Here is a 19,584-nt window from a genome sequence, read left to right on the forward strand (position 1 = left end):
CATACATTACATTACTTATCCTGAGTTACATCCTGTATTTCTTTTATTAAAATTTTAAAACAAACAGATAAATAAATATATAAAACAGAGACCAAACCAACCATACAGGACATGATGCTCCTCAGCGCGGCGCAGACAGCACCGGTCCAGCCCACTCGCCACAGAACACCAGCTATGTACAATATTTACAATATCTATGTACATGTACTAACCTTCCTGATCCGGTTGCACCTACCTACACTTAACAAATACAGAAGTTAAACTTACAAAAAGCCCACCCACCACCACCCCAATGCAACACACAATTTTTTTTATTTTTTTTATATTATATATATATATATTTTTATTTTATTTTTTTTATTTTTTTTTTTGGGTCCCTGAGCTGGTCCCGCATCCCATGCCCCCAGTACATGATAATAGACGTCCATGAACCAGCCCAGGATTTTCTTATATGTCCCAAAGTCCCCAATGTTCCATGGAACCCTCCCCCCATTTACCCACCACCCAACCTAACACTACACCCGACAACTCAACCTATACAAATATACAAATATATATAGACATAAAGACATATAAACTACATTACATAGTACATTACATAGTAGACCTTAACCTCACCACCCACCGTGAGGCTTTTCAGCCACACACAACCCATTAAAGCCCAAGTTTGGCGCCTGCAAGCCCTATGTCCTCATACAGCCACCAAAACAAAACAAAAATCTACAGTGTCAGCTTCAGCCCACCACCGGGAGGGGAGACAACAGGCTAGGGTACCCTAAAGGCAAAACCCCTCCAGAGGAGAGAGGCTCTACCCGCCCCCAACCTCTCGTACTCCAGAGAGCGCACCTTCACCAGGTCTCCGAGAATGTTCCTAACCACCTCATCCTCGGGGAGGATTTTGCGTTGCGTCGAAACTAAACACCGTGCATGCCACGTGTAGTACCTGACCACTGAGCTGACTAGGAATAAAGTGCAAAGGTCCCTACCACCCAGGTGTCTGAATGCTCCATAGGCCCATTCCGCATAGGAGAGAGTGACCAGCCTAGGCCAGCCAATGGAGGTCCCCACCCTGGTGTAAACCTCTGTGTTAAAGGGACAATGAAGCAGGAAGTGGTCCATGCTTTCCAGCACACCACCGCACTCCTCACGGGGACACCCCCTGTCCTCAGAGCTCCTACACTTCAGATTGTCCCTCACACACAGTTTCCCATGGAAGCAGCGCCAAGTCAAGTCAAAGAACTTCAAGGGGATCCTATTGGAATTTAAAAGCCGTAACCCAACCCTCAGATCCCGACCTGGGCAGTCCCTGAGGGCCAGAGGTTTCTGGAAATGGGTCAACAGAACCCTCTGGTCAAGGAGTCTCCTTGACTGAGTCCTGATTTCCCACATCCCCAGACCCCACCGACGTAATACCTTCAGAACCAGGGCAGCATAAGCCGGGAGATGCCCATGTGGTGTGCGGAGATCCTTCACTTGCCCCCCTGTCTCCCATTCCTGGAAGAAAGGCCGAAACCATCCCCGACAGGAGGCTACCCACAGAGGAGCCCTCTCTTGCCAGAGGTTCGAGAGATTAATCTTAATAAAGGTGTTCACCAGGAACACCACAGGGTTGACCATACCCAACCCTCCTAGTCTCCTCGTACGGTAAGTAACCTCCCTCTTGACAAGGTTCAGTCTGTTTCCCCATAACATCTGGAAGAACAGACTGTAGACCCGAGTCCAGAAAGGTTCCGGCAAGACGCACACACTGCCCAGATATAACAGCAAAGGGATCAGGTAGGTTTTGATAATGTTCACCCTTTCCCTGAGGGTTAAAGACCAACCCTTCCACTGGTCCACCTTCTGAGCGGCAATCTTAAGCCTGCTATCCCAGTTTTGATGGGGGTAATCCCCCTGGCCAAATTCAATGCCGAGGACTTTTGTAGATTCCTGGGGCTCTGGAAGGGTGTCCGGGAGATCAAAACCAGGATCTCCACCTCCCAGCCAGAGACTCTCACACTTATCTCGGTTGATCTTGGACCCAGATGACTCTGAGTAGCGCTCTACCTCAGACAGTACCCACTCTGCCTCCCCTCTCGAAGACACAAAGATAGTTACGTCATCAGCATACGCCACCACCCTCAGTGTAGTCTCCGGAGCCGCCCGGTCCATCCCGATGCCCGCCAACGGCCCACGATCAACCCCTCTAAGGAAGGGATCGATCGCGAACACGTACAAAAGCGGGCTCAGAGGACAACCCTGGCGAACCCCAGATCCCACCCCAAAAGGACGCCCAATCCAACCATTCACAAGCGGGAAACTCTCTGCCCCTGCATACAAGGTCTTAAGCCAATCAACAAACCCCCCAGGCAGGCCATATCTCAGAAGGACAGACCAGAGGTACTCGTGGTTAACACGATCAAATGCTTTTGCCTGATCCAAGGACAGCATGTACCCCTTCCAGTGACCTGCCCTGCCCTGCTCCACGGCCTCCCGGACACTGAGCACAGCACTAAAAGTACTGTGGCCGGGAACAGAGCAATGCTGGGCCCCAGAAAGGAGCTGGGGTGCAAACTTCACCAGCCGATTAAATAGCACCTTTGCCAAAATCTTTCTGTCCACACCGAGGAGCGCTATGGGACGCCAATTCTCAATGTGGAAAGGATCTTTACCCTTTGACAGGATGATCAGGGCCGACCTCCTCATTGACTTTGGTAGAGTACCCGAGGAGAGACACTCATTTAATACCTCAGTCAAGAGGGGAACTAAGGTGTCCTTAAAGGTCTTGTAAAACTCAGATGTTAAGCCATCCGGACCAGGTGATTTTTTTGGGAGCAAGCCCCTCAATCACCAGACTGACTTCCTCTTCACTGATCATTTCCGTCAAACCGTCAAGAGAGGGGTCTACCCCTGGTTCAGGGACAGTTTCAGTCAGGAAAGCCGATATCTTATCACGATCAAGATCCCTCCTTGCCATGAGATGTGAGTAAAAGGATCTGACAACCTCCAGGATCCCTGATCTGGACCTTCTCAGAGAACCCGTACTATCAATCAGTCCTGACACAATCTTACTACTCACTGACATCCTGCAGTTTTTGTAAGGGTCGGGCGAGCGGTATTTCCCGTAATCCCTCTCAAAAACCAAAGATGCGTGCCTATCGTACTGACACCTCATAAGCAAAGACTTCACTCTGGAGATCTCCTCACGGCTACCCCCAGTCGAGACAAGACGTTCGAGTTTCCTCCTCAGGCCCTGATACAGGCGATACTTACTCAGACTCCTGAGGCTCGAGAGCTGGCGGAAGAATCTCCCCACCCTTTCCTTGAAGATCTCCCACCACTCAGACTTACTGCCGCAGAGATCCAGCAATGGTACCTGGCTCTGAACGAAATCCTCAAAGGACTGTCTTATCTCCGCTTCTTCCAAGAGAGACGAATTGAGCCTCCAGTAGCCCCTTCCCATTCGGGGGGTCTCTGCAACATTCAGAGAAAACAAAATCATACAGTGGTCGGAGAACTCCACCTCCACAGCGGACACGGCTGAAGAGACGGCTTCCTCCTTTAAATAAAACCTGTCTATTCTAGACCTACAACTAGCCCTATGATAGGTGAACCCCGGGTGGCCTGGGGTGTGCCGGATGTGGACATCCACCAGACGAGCCTCACTAGCTATTTTATTAAGCGCAATGCTGTCGTAAGTCAGCTTGTCCCTGGAACCTCCCCTATCCTGGGGCCTCGTGACAGTATTGAAGTCCCCTCCAAAGACCACCTGCCGACTTGTAAAAAGATAGGGCTTGATCCTCATGAAGAGACACTTACGGTCCCACTTGGACTGGGGACCATAGATGTTAATTAGACGAAGTTCTTGTCCCCTCATGAGGACATCCAGGATCAGGCACCTCCCCATTTCTAATTCAATAACCCGTCGGCATTCTACCGGTGCAGTAAAAAGGACTGCCACCCCGCTATACGGCTCGGCCGCAAGAGACCAGTAGGAGGATCCACGTCGCCACTCCCTTTTAGCTTTAAATACAGATGCCAAATGTGGCAGCCTGGTCTCCTGCAAAAACAAAATGTCAGCTTCAACCCGGCTGAAAAAATCAAAGGCCGCAAATCTAGCCGTATCTGACTTAATGCTGGCGACATTAATGGACGCCAGCGTCAACGGAGTGAGTGCCGCCATCATGGGTGATTGAATTAGATGGCTTTCTTTTCCCACTGCCCCCACCAACTTTTTCATCAGATGATGGCTTACCCCTCTTCAAACAAACAGATGTGTCCATTTCACCTCTGCCCTTGTGCTCTGACTCCAAGCCAGCCCCCACCCCTGAGGACATGTTTTCCCCAGTAGAAGGAGGCTCGGCGTCCCCCGCAGGCCCAGGTGTCACCGCGACTCCCGAAACCTCCCCACCGGCTCCCTCCCCTGAGGAGGGGGAGGTGTCACCAATGGCTTGGAACCGGTTTGAGAGACTAATCAGAGGGGGGTTGGTTGTACCTTCCTTTGGCATCTGGCGGGTGGGAGAAGATCTTAAATCTCCCTTTTTCCCTGTACGTTTATTACCCTGCTTTTGCCATCCCCCACTTCCCCCGTCATGGGGGGATAATGAGGAGATGGCACCTTCCTCTTCCTGGATCCTCCTAATTTCCTCATCCAGCTCACTGTCCCTTTGGGCCTCAGCAGTAGCAGCAGTCTCAGGGGTGAGATCAGGGGTCATCCCAGCTTCCCCAGTTGCCTGAGGTTCCCGGGATTCACCCATCTCCCTCTCCCTTCAGCGATTTTCCTGACGCCTCAGTTGGGCAGGCGTCTTTTGCTTACTTTTCTTCCCTGGCCCCTCTGTTCCTTCACTTCTGCCAGCCCCTGCCCCAGTAGAATTGGCCTCACGGCTTCCTCCCGCCGGGGCATTGACCGCATTGGCAAAGGAATGAGGGCAGCGACTGAATGGGTGACCTAAGTCACCACACAGGTGACACCTAATCTCTGCACATGATGCAGCGAGGTGGCCAATCTCCCCACACAGCGCGCACTTCTGTACAGTGCAGTTAGCACTGAAGTGTGTGGGGCTGCCGCATCTGTGACAGAGCTTCGGCTGACCCTGGTAGAAAATCTGGATGCGATCCCTTCCAAGGAAGGTGGCAGATGGTATGTGAGTAACTGTGTTTCCTAAAAGCCTAAGTTTTACCATGAACGTCCAGGCCCCAGACCAGATGCCATGTTCATCCCTGTTCTTCTTGGGAACCTCCACCACCTCCCCATATCGGCCGAGCCACGTCATGATGTCAATACACGAGAGTGACTCGTTACGGGTTAGAACGGTCACCCTCTTCACATTGTTCTGACGAGACACTGCCTGGACGGCAAAATCTCGCCAGCTGGGCTCGTCCTTTGCCATCTCATAGTTCGACCAGAAGAGCTCAAGTCCCTCCGGCCGAACAAAGCTGACATCGAACTCAGGGGTCCCATAGGGATGTATCAAGGCGTAGATGTCTGTCGCCTTGAAGCCCATCTTTAGAAGGAGCTCAACAACTTCTGATCTTGAAGGACATGTATCACTGCCCCTCCACCTCAGACGGACCACATTCCTACGGAGAGCACCCTGCCCAGCTGTCGGGAGGGACCACGTGGTCTCCCCGCTCCTTTGCTCTCGGAAGGCTGAGAGGCCATGCCTATCTATCCAAAAGGATAGATCAACCTCCCTCCCCTCTACATTGATTGTGCTCTCCCCTCTCTTTAGAGCCTCCAGAAGACGCCGCTGCAAAACGCCGTCCCCAGAGCCAGAGGACAAGGAGGGTCCCCTACTCACCCCGGCCGTGACAGTAGCAAAACTGCGCACAGGGGCTGCCACAGCCGGGGGGGCAACCGGACCAGGTTCCACACCCTCCCCGCTTACCAAAGACCCTCCACCACCCACTTCCATATCTTCCATCCCCAAACCAGCCTTACTTACAACAGATTCTGCGACCTCCCTTCCTTCCCTCCTAACACCATTCACTCCACCATCCAAACCCCCAGACATATTTTTATTAAAAATAATTTTCTGCCCCCCACCTGCTCCCTCACTCATACTGGCTGAACCGGTGTGTTTTGGTGTAATTATTGGTACCTCAGCATCACTGGGCCCTGGGGTCGGAGCTGCCCCCAAAAGACAGACCACAGCCCCAACCCCACTTTTATCATTGCCCTCCGCTTCCTCAGTACTACCATTTACAACTTTTGGACGCCGCTGATCCATTACCGGGCGCCGCTGATCCAAAGGCTGCTGATCTGTTCTTTCATGGCGCCGCTCATCTGAACCAGCAGCGCCAATGCAAAACAAAGGCTTTGGCCTCAGTTCTTGACCTTCATTGGGAGGCGTAACCGTCATAGCTCCGACAGCTCCTTCATGCCTCTGCTGGCCCGAGGGAACAGCGTCATCAGCGGTTGGAGCCATCGGAGCTCCTGCAGCCATCTGTGGCGTGGAGCCACCCCCTCCTCCCATCAGGGAGCAAACTCCAGCGCCAGAGATTTTTCTCTCATCCTCCGCAGTAACCTTCCTGTCCGGCTTTTCAGCCGGTGTCGCACCAGCTCCATCCCCGTTACTGCAAACAGAGACGGAGCTCACCACCATATCGGATACCTCGCTCTCCCCTCTCTCCTGCACCGAGTCCACTGCAGGACACGGGCTGGGCTGAGAAGAGGGGCTAATACAGTGAGCCGGCCCTGCGGTCGACCCGGGGGTCCCAGGGAGGGGGGTGTATACATATCTTACCTGCTCCTGGAGCTTGGTCTTCTTAGCCTTTTTCTTTCCTTCCCCAGGCGTCTCCGGTGGCAACTCATCACCAAAGCATAAGTCCTGGAAACGCACTGGGGACTCCAGGAGCTGGATCTCCTCCACTAGGGCCCCTCCCGGGCCGCAGGTCTCATACTCATCCCCCGAGCCGCAGCTGGGTGACCTTGCTATTTGGCGTGCAGGGGGCCCACTGTACGGAATCTGCTCCTGCAGGCTGCCAGGTGGATCTTGCTGGTCATCATCATCATCCTCCTCCTGCACGACTGGTTCCTTCTCCACCTGGCTGTCAGGCTGCTGCCCCATCTGCCCCTTCTCCTCCGCCATCTTCCGAAAACGTTCCTCGTTTAGGAGTTTTTCCTTAAACGGGCCGCTTTTATCTCGGAGTACAGTCCGCCTTTGCTCAATCTCGCCAATGTCAGCTTGTAGCTGCTTTATTTGGCTCTCCAGCCCCTGCTTCTTCCTCTTTGGGGCCACTCCAACACAAGACCTCAAGCCGCGCAGCTCCTCCCGGAGCCTCCTCAGGGTCTTAGTCGCGTCTTCGTACTCACGGAGGTGGCTCATGACCCAGGATCCGTAGGTGGAAATGGACTCCCGGGCCCTCAGTACGCCCCAGCCTTCCTCCTCAAGATCTGCTTCACCTCCGTGAACACTCGGCTTTTGCTGGGCCCCGGAAGGGCCACTCTCACCCATGCTGGCATTCGGGTCCTCCTTAGCGGATCCAGCCTTGCGGCTCTTCCTACTACCCTCAGACTCAGGGGAGACAGAAGCCACATTACTGCGACTCCTGCCAGATCTTCTTACCCCTGAGTCCTCCATGCAGGCCAAACGCTGGCTTCTCCTGTCCCCTGAAGGCCTGCCGCTGGGAACAGGAGCCTGGGGCTTGCTTCCCTCGCTCATGCCTGAGAACCCACTCTCCCCCTGGGGAGGAGAGAGCCGGCCTCAGGTGGATAGATTTTCCTCCAAACGCTCAGGAGCAGCAGCAGCAGCTACACACAGCCACAGGCGACCACACCCACAGGTAATCGCAGCTCAGGAACAGCTGGTCCAGAGCTGCACTCACTATTCTGCTGGTGCAGTCACTGTGTACATACATTACTTATCCTGTACTGATCCTGAGTTACATCCTGTATTATACTCCAGAGCTGCACTCACTATTCTGCTGGTGCAGTCACTGTGTACAATACATTACATTACTTATCCTGTACTGATCCTGAGTTACATCCTGTATTATACTCCAGAGCTGCACTCACTATTCTGCTGGTGGAGTCACTGTGTACATGCATTACATTACTTATCCTGTACTGATCCTGTATTATACTCCAGAGCTGCACTCACTATTCTGCTGGTGCAGTCACTGTGTACATACATTACATTACTTATCCTGTACTGATCCTGAGTTACATCCTGTATTCTCCTTCAGAACTGCACTCACTATTCTGCTGGTGCAGTCACTGTGTACATACATTACATTACTTATCCTGTACTGATCCTGAGTTACATCCTGTATTATACTCCAGAGCTGCACTCACTATTCTGCTGGTGCAGTCACTGTGTACAATACATTACATTACTTATCCTGTACTGATCCTGAGTTACATCCTGTATTCTCCTTCAGAACTGCACTCACTATTCTGCTGGTGCAGTCACTGTGTACATACATTACTTATCCTGTACTGATCCTGAGTTACATCCTGTATTATACTCCAGAGCTGCACTCACTATTCTGCTGGTGGGGTCACTGTGTACATACATTACATTACTTATCCTGTACTGATCCTGAGTTACATCCTGTATTATACTCCAGAGCTGCACTCACTATTCTGCTGGTGCAGTCACTGTGTACATACATTATTACTTATCCTGTACTGATCCTGAGTTACATCCTGTATTATACTCCAGAGCTGCACTCACTATTCTGCTGGTGCAGTCACTGTGTACATACATTACTTATCCTGTACTGATCCTGAGTTACATCCTGTATTATACTCCAGAGCTGCACTCACTATTCTGCTGGTGCAGTCACTGTGTACATACATTACATTACTTATCCTGTACTGATCCTGAGTTACATCCTGTATTATACTCCAGAGCTGCACTCACTATTCTGCTGGTGCAGTCACTGTGTACATACATTACATTACTTATCCTGTACTGATCCTGAGTTACATACTGTATTATACTCCAGAGCTGCACTCACTATTCTGCTGGTGCAGTCACTGTGTACATACATTACTTATCCTGTACTGATCCTGAGTACATCCTGTATTATACTCCAGAGCTGCACTCACTATTCTGCTGGTGCAGTCACTGTGTACATACATTACTTATCCTGTACTGATCCTGAGTTACATCCTGTATTATACTCCAGAGCTGCACTCACTATTCTGCTGGTGCAGTCACTGTGTACATACATTACATTACTTATCCTGTACTGATCCTGAGTTACATCCTGTATTCTCCTCAGAGCTGCACTCACTATTCTGCTGGTGCAGTCACTGTGTACATACATTACTTATCCTGTACTGATCCTGAGTTACATCCTGTATTATACTCCAGAGCTGCACTCACTATTCTGCTGGTGGAGTCACTGTGTACATACGTTACATTACTTATCCTGTACTGATCCTGAGTTACATCCTGTATTATACTCCAGAGCTGCACTCACTATTCTGCTGGTGCAGTCACTGTGTACATACATTACTTATCCTGTACTGATCCTGAGTTACATCCTGTATTATACTCCAGAGCTGCACTCCCTATTCTGCTGGTGCAGTCACTGTGTACATACATTACATTACTTATCCTGTACTGATCCTGAGTTACATCCTGTATTATACTCCAGAGCTGCACTCACTATTCTGCTGGTGGAGTCACTGTGTACATACATTACTTATCCTGTACTGATCCTGAGTTACATCCAGTATTATACTCCAGAGCTGCACTCAGTATTCTGCTGGTGCAGTCACTGTGTACATACATTACATTACTTATCCTGTACTGATCCCGAGTTACATCCTGTATTATACTCCAGAGCTGCACTCACTATTCTGCTGGTGGAGTCACTGTGCACATACATTACATTACTTATCCTGTACTGATCCTGAGTTACATCCTGTATTATACTCCAGAGCTGCACTCACTATTCTGCTGGTGGAGTCACTGTGTACATACATTACATTACTTATCCTGTACTGATCCTGAGTTACATCCTGTATTATACTCCACAGCTGCAGTCACTATTCTGCTGGTGGAGTCACTGTGTACATACATTACTTATCCTGTACTGATCCTGAGTTACATCCTGTATTATACTCCAGAGCTGCACTCACTATTCTGCTGGTGCAGTCACTGTGTACATACATTACATTACTTATCCTGTACTGATCCTGAGTTACATCCTGTATTATACTCCAGAGCTGTACTCACTATTCTGCTGGTGCAGTCACTGTGTACATACATTACATTACTTATCCTGTACTGATCCTAGGTTACATGTTCTATTATACTGCAGAGCTGCACTCACTATTCTGCTTGTTGTTTTTAGAAGCTATCATCAAGCTTTGACATGTTTTGGGACCTTACTAAAATGTTTGGATTCTGCATTGTTCAACCCATATAGTCATCACTGCCCCACACTGGTATCATCAGAGTAGGAATAGTCCTTACATGTTAAAAATATATATGTGATGGGGTCCTCCTAATTATAGTCCTTCTCTTTCCGTATTTCCCTACCTCAGCATCCAGGACCAGGACAAGAGGCTGCAGGCTTTGTGGAACGCATGTGAGAAACTTCCAAAACCCAATTACAACAACTTCAAGTAAGTGAAAGGGATTCCTGTTATTGGGGGGGGGGGGGGCTGTCCTGGAGAATAAATGGCCATGACTCTGAATTCAAGTTGAAGATAACCATTGATTAAGACGACCACCTAAAAGTGATCAAGATGACCAGTGTGCATAATATATAGTGAAAAATGTGTCACAGAAAATATCTGGTCTGGCTAAATGGCAGTCTATTTTGGTAAGGGTTAACTTAAATTTTGCTTTGTGGAGTTTTTTACGTAAATTTTACTTTGGGGAAGTTTCACTTAAATTTAACTTTTTAGAGGTTTTACTTAAATTTTTCTTTGGGAAGGTTTTGATTAAATTTTAGTTTTGGTAGGTTTTACTTAAATTTTACTTTGCCGAGGATTTACATAAATTTTACTTTGCAGAGGATTTACATACATTTTACTTTAGAGTGCTTTTACTTAAATTTTTGTGTAGAGAAAATTTAACTCAATTGTACTTTGAAGATTTTTTGCATAAATTTAACTTTAAAGATTTTTTACTTAAATTTTACTTTGTGGAGGTTTTACGTAAATTTCACTTTGAAGAGGGTTCACTTAAATTCTACTTTGGAGTGGTTTTACTTAAATTTTACTTTGGGGAAAGTTTGCTTAATTTTTACTTTGAGGAGGTTTCACTTAAATGGTATTTTGAGTTTTACTTTCATTTTACTTTGTAGAGATTTTGCTTAAATTTTACTTTGGGGAGGTTTTACTTAATTGTAACTTTGGGAGGTTTTACTTAAATTTTACTTTAGGTTTTTTGTTTTTTTTTTACTTTGGAGAGGTTTTACTTACATTTTAATTCCCATGAAACTCTTCTTACTTTCATTTCAGGTATGTGATCAAGTTTCTGTCCAAGTTAACAGAATATCAGGACGCTAACAAGATGACTCCCAGCAATATGGCCATTGTATTGGGGCCTAATCTTCTCTGGCCACAAGCAGAAGGGTAAGTGGCCAGACGTTCTGATACGTTTAAAGTTGTGAGGTGATGAACAATGTGTCTACCATCTGTTATTGTGAAGGACAGTATTGGTTTTTCTTTCCGTTTTTTAATATGTGCAGGGTTAACAAAAAAGGTTGTTACCTGGAAACCATCAGTAAGCAGAATGGTTGCAGGCAAAATGCTCCTGACAGATCTCATAGTGACTTTATTCTAATAATAAAGTGAATGCCTAGGACAAATTGATACATAAACATAAAAATGATCAAAAAAAATACATAATACGGTGCTAATGCTGTTAGGTAGCATGTTCGAGTGGCGCCCTTAGGACTCGTTCACACGAACGTGTGAAGCCCATGCCCATCCTGTGGACCGCAAATTGCGGTCCACAATGCACAGGCATCGTCCGTGGGGCAGGCACATGGGGATCGCAGACCCATTCACTTGAACAGGTCCGCGATCCTCCTGTTCCGCAAAAAGATAGAGCAAGTTCTATCTTTTTGCGGTTCGGAAGCACGGAACGAAACCCCAGAAAGTACTCCGTAGTGGTTCCGTAGTGTTCCGTTCTTCCGCTCCGCACCTTTCTGCATCTCCGGATTTGCGGACCCATTGAAATGAATGGGTCGGCATCCGTGATGCGGAATGGCCACAGAACGGTGCCCGTGTATTGCAGGTCCGCATTATAGCAACGGGCTTCACACGGTTGTGTGAACGAGCCCCTAGTCTAATATTATTATTATTATTATTATTATACACTTATATAGCGCTACTAATTCCGCAGCGCTTTACAGACATTATCATCCAACTGTCCCCAATGGGGCTCACAATCTAAGGTCCCTATCAGTATGTCTTTGGAATCACATTGGTATCAAATCTGCAGTCCGTTCATAGCAGGGCACAATTATACAAACAAATTATACAAAATAATTAAAGCAGGTCCGTCAACAGCAGCTTGTTCACAGTTTCTAGTGAATTTGTATTGTACATTTTAGCTGTTTTTATGTTTATCCGTTATAACACATTCTCAGGGTAATTATGATCTTTTATGTTTGTTATAATGTTTTTTATCTCTTCCTTCATGTAGCAATATCACTGAAATGATGACCACAGTGTCCTTACAGATTGTAGGGATCATTGAGCCTATAATCCAACATGCTGACTGGTTCTTCCCAGGCGGTGAGTGCACAGACTACAGATAACGGCATTTTTTATATTGTCTGGCGCTCCGTGTACGCTCCGGTGGTCTGGCGCAGCACAGTCAGACTCTCTTTAATAATTAAAAATGTTTCCAACAGATATAGAGTTTAATGTGACGGGGAACTACGGCAGCCCCGTGCACACCAACCACAATGCCAACTACAGCTCCATGCCCTCCCCGGATATGGATCACTCAGACCGCAAGCAGCATGACCAGGCCAGGCGACCGCTCAGCGTGGCGACCGATAACATGATGCTGGAGTTCTACAAGAAGGATGGGTATAGCATTTTATTTTATCATGTGTTACTATCCAATGAGATTGGCTTTTATGTAATTTGTGGTATTTTGCACATTTTTAATAGGTAGTTACTTTGCTTACATTACAGTATGGGTCACTGTTTGCTATTTGCAAGACATGAGTATAAAATTTACCCCCCCCCCCTCCACATTATTACAGCTCAGCTAAGCTAGGGGTGTGTCTGTCGACATGCTTGTTGACTGTTTCCAATGATGACCAGCAGAATTGTGAACGCAGCTCTGGATTATAATTCTGGTTGGAATTTAAAAGGGTTGTCCCACCCTAACAAACATCCAGAGGATAAGCATCTGGTTAGTAGGAGTCCGACTGCCAGGACCCCTAAATATCACAAAACCGGTGGTCCCTGAGTCCCCCCCAAAGGAATGGAGTGACTGTCACACATCTTTAAAGGACCTCCAAAGAGAAGGTGATTACAGCGCTTGGCTATGAATTGAATGGCAGCGCAGTCAATGAATAAAAACTATCCAGAAGCTGGACTCATTTTGACCATGGCTGTGATACATTGTAATGTAATGAGCAGGACTAGGTCAGGATGGTGTTTTCAGCCAACAGCAAGCAGAGATCTTGAAAATTTTAAAGCGTATGAGTGAGCTGTACGTATGGGATAAAACCACAACTGCGCCTCGTGAAGGTGCATTAACGGGATGAGGCTGGACAGTACTTTGCTCTTTTCTGCAATCACTTGCCAAGTATCGAGCGGCGTTCTGCTGGAAACGTATGATCTCAGGTCACCCACTGGGCGTCTCGAGGTGGCCGCTCCGTGGCTTGGTAGGCAGCCTGTGTTAGGTCGCCACGTTGCTAGGACTGTGTTTCATCTGCCAAGAAAAATTTACCAAGATGAAAAGCGAAGCGTCTGCAGATTACCCAGATCCCCCGTGGAGGCCAGTGATTCGCAGCAGTGTTTTAAGAGAGATGATGGTGGGTGGCTGCTCAGTCGTCCTGCCCGCTCTCAACAGAATGGCTCGTTTTTATGCAGCCGGTTGCATAGTAGAAACTAAACTCTAAATCTGCCTTCCCAATAGAATTGTGACCTGTATTGACTATCACAGCCCTTTAATTAAATAGCAGAATAGCGCCCACTTTCTCCTTCGAAGGTAGATGGTTGGTATGGCGCGTTGGCCCGTCCATGCATGTATGCTGCTTCTATGACTGGATGACAGAGATCAAAAGTTGAAACTTTTCCTCTTTTAGCTGTTAGTAGGAAGAACAGCTCCGGAGCACAAGCTGCTGCTATAACAAGTAAAATGCTGTAACGGAGGCTGTTTGGGCCATCACTTACCGATAGAATATGGTGTTTCTTACAAGTTTCCTTCTCCAACTCTCTCTTCTTGGGGGCTAGATTTTCGCTCTTCGATGTGGCTTATCTTTAACCCTGAGACTACTGTTCCTATATGCACTTAAAGGGGTTGTCCATCGGGATTACATTTTTTAATATGTGGGATAGAATAGGTTAAAAAGGCATTAGTCAGCCCACTGCCACCAATTGTGACACCTGTCTGCTCCCCTCTGGTCCCCACTGGCTGGACACTTGGGAAATGGTAGCAGATGGCTGCTCAGCTAATCATTGGATACAGTGGTGCCCACATCAGCTGCAGGAGATCAGTGAGGTGAGTAATTATTCATTTTTTTTTAACCCTTTCTGCCCCATATATAAAGTTAATCCTGTCGGACAACCCCCTAAAGGGCATCTGTCAGCAGTTTTGTACCTATGACACTGGCTGACCTGTTACATGTGCACTTGGCAGCTGAAGGCATCTGTGTTGGTCCCATGTTCATGTGTCCACATTGCTGAGAAAAATGCTGTTTTGCTATATGCAAATGAGCCTCTAGGAGCAACGGGGGCGTTACCATTACACCTGGAGGCTCTGCTCTCTTTGCAACTGCCGAGCTCTCTGCACTTTGATTGACAGGGCCAGGCATGATGATGTTTTCACTCTGTTAAATTTGGAGTACCGCACACCGTTATTGCTGGTGCCAGCAAGGACTTGGTAGTCGTAATCAAGTAGTAGAAAATTGCAGCACACCGTATTTTTCTTTGCCGTTAGGTTATGTTTTAATCTTGTATCATCATTATGATCATCATGATCCAGTGCAGTTACAGGGTATATAAGGCAGGCATATATAAATCAATATGGCGACCGGACGTTTCCGCCTGTCAGGGCCTTCTTCAGCGGTCTATAATCTAAAACAAAGCGATACGTACTTCCGTGAGCAGTAGGGTACATGCATAGAGATCAAAAATTGATGATGAAAAAATAAAATAAATACGATTTTTTTATAGAACACAAAATCAGAACATAGTGAAGAAATATAAAGGTGTGAAGGAACTAAAAGCAAGAGACAGCTTGTTAAAGGGAACCTGTCACCAGTTTTATGGTGTCCTAACTAAGGGCAACATAAATAAGTGACTGATTCTCTTAGCAAAATGCTGGGTCACTTTCTTTAATTGACCCAGTCAATCTGCCAACATCTTGGATTGAAAAGCTCCAGCTGATAATGATGAGTCCTGAATATTTATGAGCTCCTGGCTCTTCCCGCCCACCTGCTGCTGATTGACAGTTTTTTTTCCATATGAATCATCAGCAGGTGGGCAGGGGAGTGGCTATAGCTCTGAATTAAATAAACGCTGGACTCGATGACATCACGCTGGACTCAAATCAGCTCATTAGCATGCGGCATCTTTGTGTGTATATTATGAGGTAACCATCTGTCACACCAGTAAGTGAATACATCTAATGTACTTTTTAGTAGTTAATGATTGTATATAATTAGTTAGATTATAATCAAATATCCACATGACAGGTTCCCTTTAAAGTCTGGGAGTGAACAAAATCGTATAACCAACTATGGTATAGAGGTTGTAATAATGGCATGGTAATATACAAGAATGCGGTCTGTTGTTCTCATAGTAGGTCACAAGACCTTACTGACTCGTAACATAGTTGGGCCAATATATATGTATAGGTAGTATATATGTGTGTATATATGCCTGTCTGTATGGCCAGTGGTAATCGAATGAACTAGACAGCGCTAGCAGGAGCAGCAGTAAGGTAGGCATAATACAGAGGCGATCTTATTAAGTACATATTCAAAAAGTGGGAGGATTGTTCGGGCGGCAAGGGGTTAAGGCACCATCGGTATTTACCTGTAGCTGGCTCCCTGTAGTAAGTAGCTCTGGATGCTGGGCAATATCATAGAGAGCGCGCCCTTAAAACAACGAGGGACGCCGGGCACGCTGGTCACGTGCGGCGTGAGTCACGTGACACGGGTGGAGCCGACGTGCGTTCCACCTGCGTGTCAAATGCTCAAGCCTGCTGTGTGCTGCGCTGTCAGATCTGGAGAGGCGGGGAATGCTGGGTCATGTCCCAGAGGAGGTTCTATTATCCTCTCGCCAGCATGCCAAATGTGGTGGATTATAGGGACAGACATTATATCAGATATAGGGGAAAAAATATAAATGCCATGTGTGAATAAGTGTATATATAGTATAGGTACCTAGGCACATTAGAATCGACAATGCCACTATAGATAATATTTGGTGACCTATAGAGAGACGAATATTTAGACATATAGGATAAAGTAATGAGTCATATTAAGTAATACACCAGGAGATGGAATAATTGGTACATCTATAAAGAAGAAATATATAATCAGTTTGATGATGTTTTCACTGCCTGGCCGGCTCAAAGTGCAGAGGTTGCGGCAGTTGCAGAGAGAGCTGAGCCTCTAGGTGTAATGGTAACGCCCCCATTGCTCCTAGAGGCTCATTTGCATATAGTAAAACATCATTTTTCTCAGCAATGCGGGCACATATGAACATAGGACCAACACAGATGTCTTCAGCTGCCAAGCGCACATGTAACAGGTCAGCCAGCGTCATAGGTACAAAACTGCTGACAGATGCCCTTTAACATATGGACCTGCCACTTTCTATCCTCTGAATGATGCTAGAGTATTCAGCTCTTAAACCTTCCCACGTTTTCAGGAAATTTCATAGTAATTTGGTTGGTTACCATGGTAATGCTGCATCTGTATATTCGGTATGGCATCGAGCCCCTACACAAAGAACACTGTAGGTTAATATAAAGCTCTTACACATGTGTAGCTCTAGTTGTGCACATCATTGTACCTTGTGAAACGGCGGAGATATTTTGCTTTCCACGCCATCTCCAAGTATCTTATACTCCACTCGCAGCTAGAGCTGAATTCCACTAATTTCCTGATAAAATCTCACATCACTCCCTGCTGGTTCAGTGTCTGCAGTGTAGAAAATACAGCGTTTGCACCAGACACTGCTTAGTAGTCAATATATCCCATAATAGAGTTCAGCAGAGTGAAATGCATGATGGGATCTAAATTGACATCAGAATTCTGATTGCAGCTCTGGAGGTCACTGGAGTATAAGACATGATATGACTGGATCAGTAGGAGGTAAGGTAGGTACAGTATTTGCAGGGTTGCTAAATAAATTATAAAAGACTCGGAGTTAGACCTATAGTTCCCTCATCAGGGGCACCCTCCACCTGAAGACGGCCCTGTCCTGTCCTTTCAGCCCTGACCCCGCTCTAACATTATTTGTGTTTTTGTCCATGCAGCCTTAGGAAAATTCAGAGGTAAGATGTACCTCCGGGATGTCCTCCTGAAATGCGTAGTGTGTAATCTTGTCCCACAGCTCCCTCAGTCCTTCACTATGTGCATGTCTATTGTACCAGATCTCACTGTGACTTTCATGTAGCACCTCCACCAGTGTCTCTTGTGTGTATGACCTTTGCTCTTCCAAGACCATAGAGAAATGACCATTCATGGTGGCCCTCCATCCGTTGGTCAGATTGCAACAATTTAGAGTCCATTGACGGACCATGGACTGTCATGAATGGCAGCCTGTACTCTGTTGATGGCAAGATGAGGGAACATAATTATTGGAAGTTCCTTCTATATGACTAAGGAGACATTGAGGTCCTTAGGACAACCTCCATTTGTTTTAGTTTTGACCTAGCTATGTCATATTGGGGCTGATGATACCTTTAATGCCACCCAATACATTGAGATGGCAGTGGACTGTGCTGTACCTGTGGTCGGTTGACTCAGGGTCTGAAAAGCTCACCCTTGGACAGTTTGGCTAACCACCTATACGTTCTGGTAAGGCTGGTCATCCAGTCCAACCAAGTACAGCCCTGTCATTGACCCAGTGCTTTGGACAGGTAGACGTTTACCTCACTGTTGTCTATTGCTATTATTGAATTGTCTTTTTGTGTATGTTTTATGTTTTTGCCAATTTCCACCGTCCTGTCAAACAAAAACATGTGTGGAAGGTAGGATTTCTGTCAGCGGAACCATTGGGTATACCACTTGCTCTCATCGAATTTGAATGCCCTGTAGCTGAGGAGTACGAACAAGTACATATAGCCCCCATTTTCAAGGTGGTCTTTGGGGCCTTAGGTGCCATTTTATACTTCCGACCTTCCGAGAGTGTGTGCTATGAACGATGGGTTTCTGTTTGAATACTGATCTATGTATTGCTATTTTTTTTATGAAGGTGGTTAATGTGCTTCACTGTGATGTATATGTTTTATTGCTGTAACCTTATTTTATGCTTCTGTTTGTCCTTTGTTCCCCTCCTGTTGGGGAGCCCGTTGTACCGTGATATTGGCTCAGTCTCTTTCTTTCTTTAACCTCCCTTGTAGAGATGGTAAGCAGATGTCTTTGTATTCCCCCCATAGCATGGGCGTCAGGGTGATGGACACCTCTTGGGTTGCCCGCCGCAGCTCTTCCTTAGTCCGCAAAGGCCCCTCCACCCCGCCCGCCATTCAACCCCCTGCTCCTCCTCCGCTCGATACCGCAGCCACACCTCAATCACCAAATCCCGACCTGTCTGTAGAGTCTCCCTCCCCCACTCCTCCCAGTAGCGGCTCCCAGCCAGGTCCCGAGAGGACAAGGTAAGATCTCAACCAACGATCATCACCACACGCTTTGCTTTGAGCCAACCTGCCCTCAGTAACGAACTTTCTCCCCCAAGACCGCTTTTAGGTTCATTTTTTTTTCTCATTTTTTAGGACCCTTTTTTATGCATTTTGAGTTAAGATTTAGTAATATTTTAACAATTTTTCCCCTATGTCTGTAACTTGAGGGGGAAAAGCCATTTCTCCCCTTTTGTATTATTGTCCTTCCACCAGAAAATCTCTTTTGTGCATCAAGTAGATGTGAGAGAAATCTGTGATACAGATTTATACCTCTACCACTGAACAGCATTTTACAGGCTTACTATTACATAAAACTTAAATATGGAAATGCTTTACTTGCAATACCAGACACAGCCAAGGGTGGCACTGTAGTGGCAACTGGTGCAATGAAAGAGGGGGGATCTCTGGATCCATGTGAGGTACAGAGCTGGTTCTTGCTTTGTTAAAAAGAGATTGTCATAAGTACCATATGATGTCTGATTCTCATTTTTACATTAGTTATGGGACATCTGCTTTAAAGAAAACAAGTTTAGTTTTGACATTTTTTGCACAAAAAGTTTTTTTTTTGTGCCTAAAAACTGGCGCACAGCCT

The 19,584-nt window shown here is 46.8% G+C and overlaps 1 protein-coding gene across 2 annotated transcripts in view; it reads left to right on the plus strand.

Moving 5' to 3' along the window:
• The window catches only part of ARHGAP44 (Rho GTPase activating protein 44), a 158,129-nt gene that overhangs the window by 123,245 nt on the left and 15,300 nt on the right, over positions 1-19,584 (plus strand). The window contains exons 13-17 of one of the 2 annotated variants that reach the window (XM_044296188.1): positions 10,484-10,564; positions 11,408-11,521; positions 12,600-12,691; positions 12,811-12,991; positions 18,753-18,968. In XM_044296188.1, the coding sequence (XP_044152123.1) occupies positions 10,484-10,564; positions 11,408-11,521; positions 12,600-12,691; positions 12,811-12,991; positions 18,753-18,968 (684 nt within the window). The remainder of the gene's footprint in view (positions 1-10,483; positions 10,565-11,407; positions 11,522-12,599; positions 12,692-12,810; positions 12,992-18,752; positions 18,969-19,584) is intronic. The other variant, XM_044296189.1, reaches the window with a different exon arrangement.

The sequence above is a fragment of the Bufo gargarizans genome, chromosome 6 (genome assembly GCF_014858855.1).
Source record: "Bufo gargarizans isolate SCDJY-AF-19 chromosome 6, ASM1485885v1, whole genome shotgun sequence".
Classification (NCBI taxonomy): domain Eukaryota; kingdom Metazoa; phylum Chordata; class Amphibia; order Anura; family Bufonidae; genus Bufo; species Bufo gargarizans.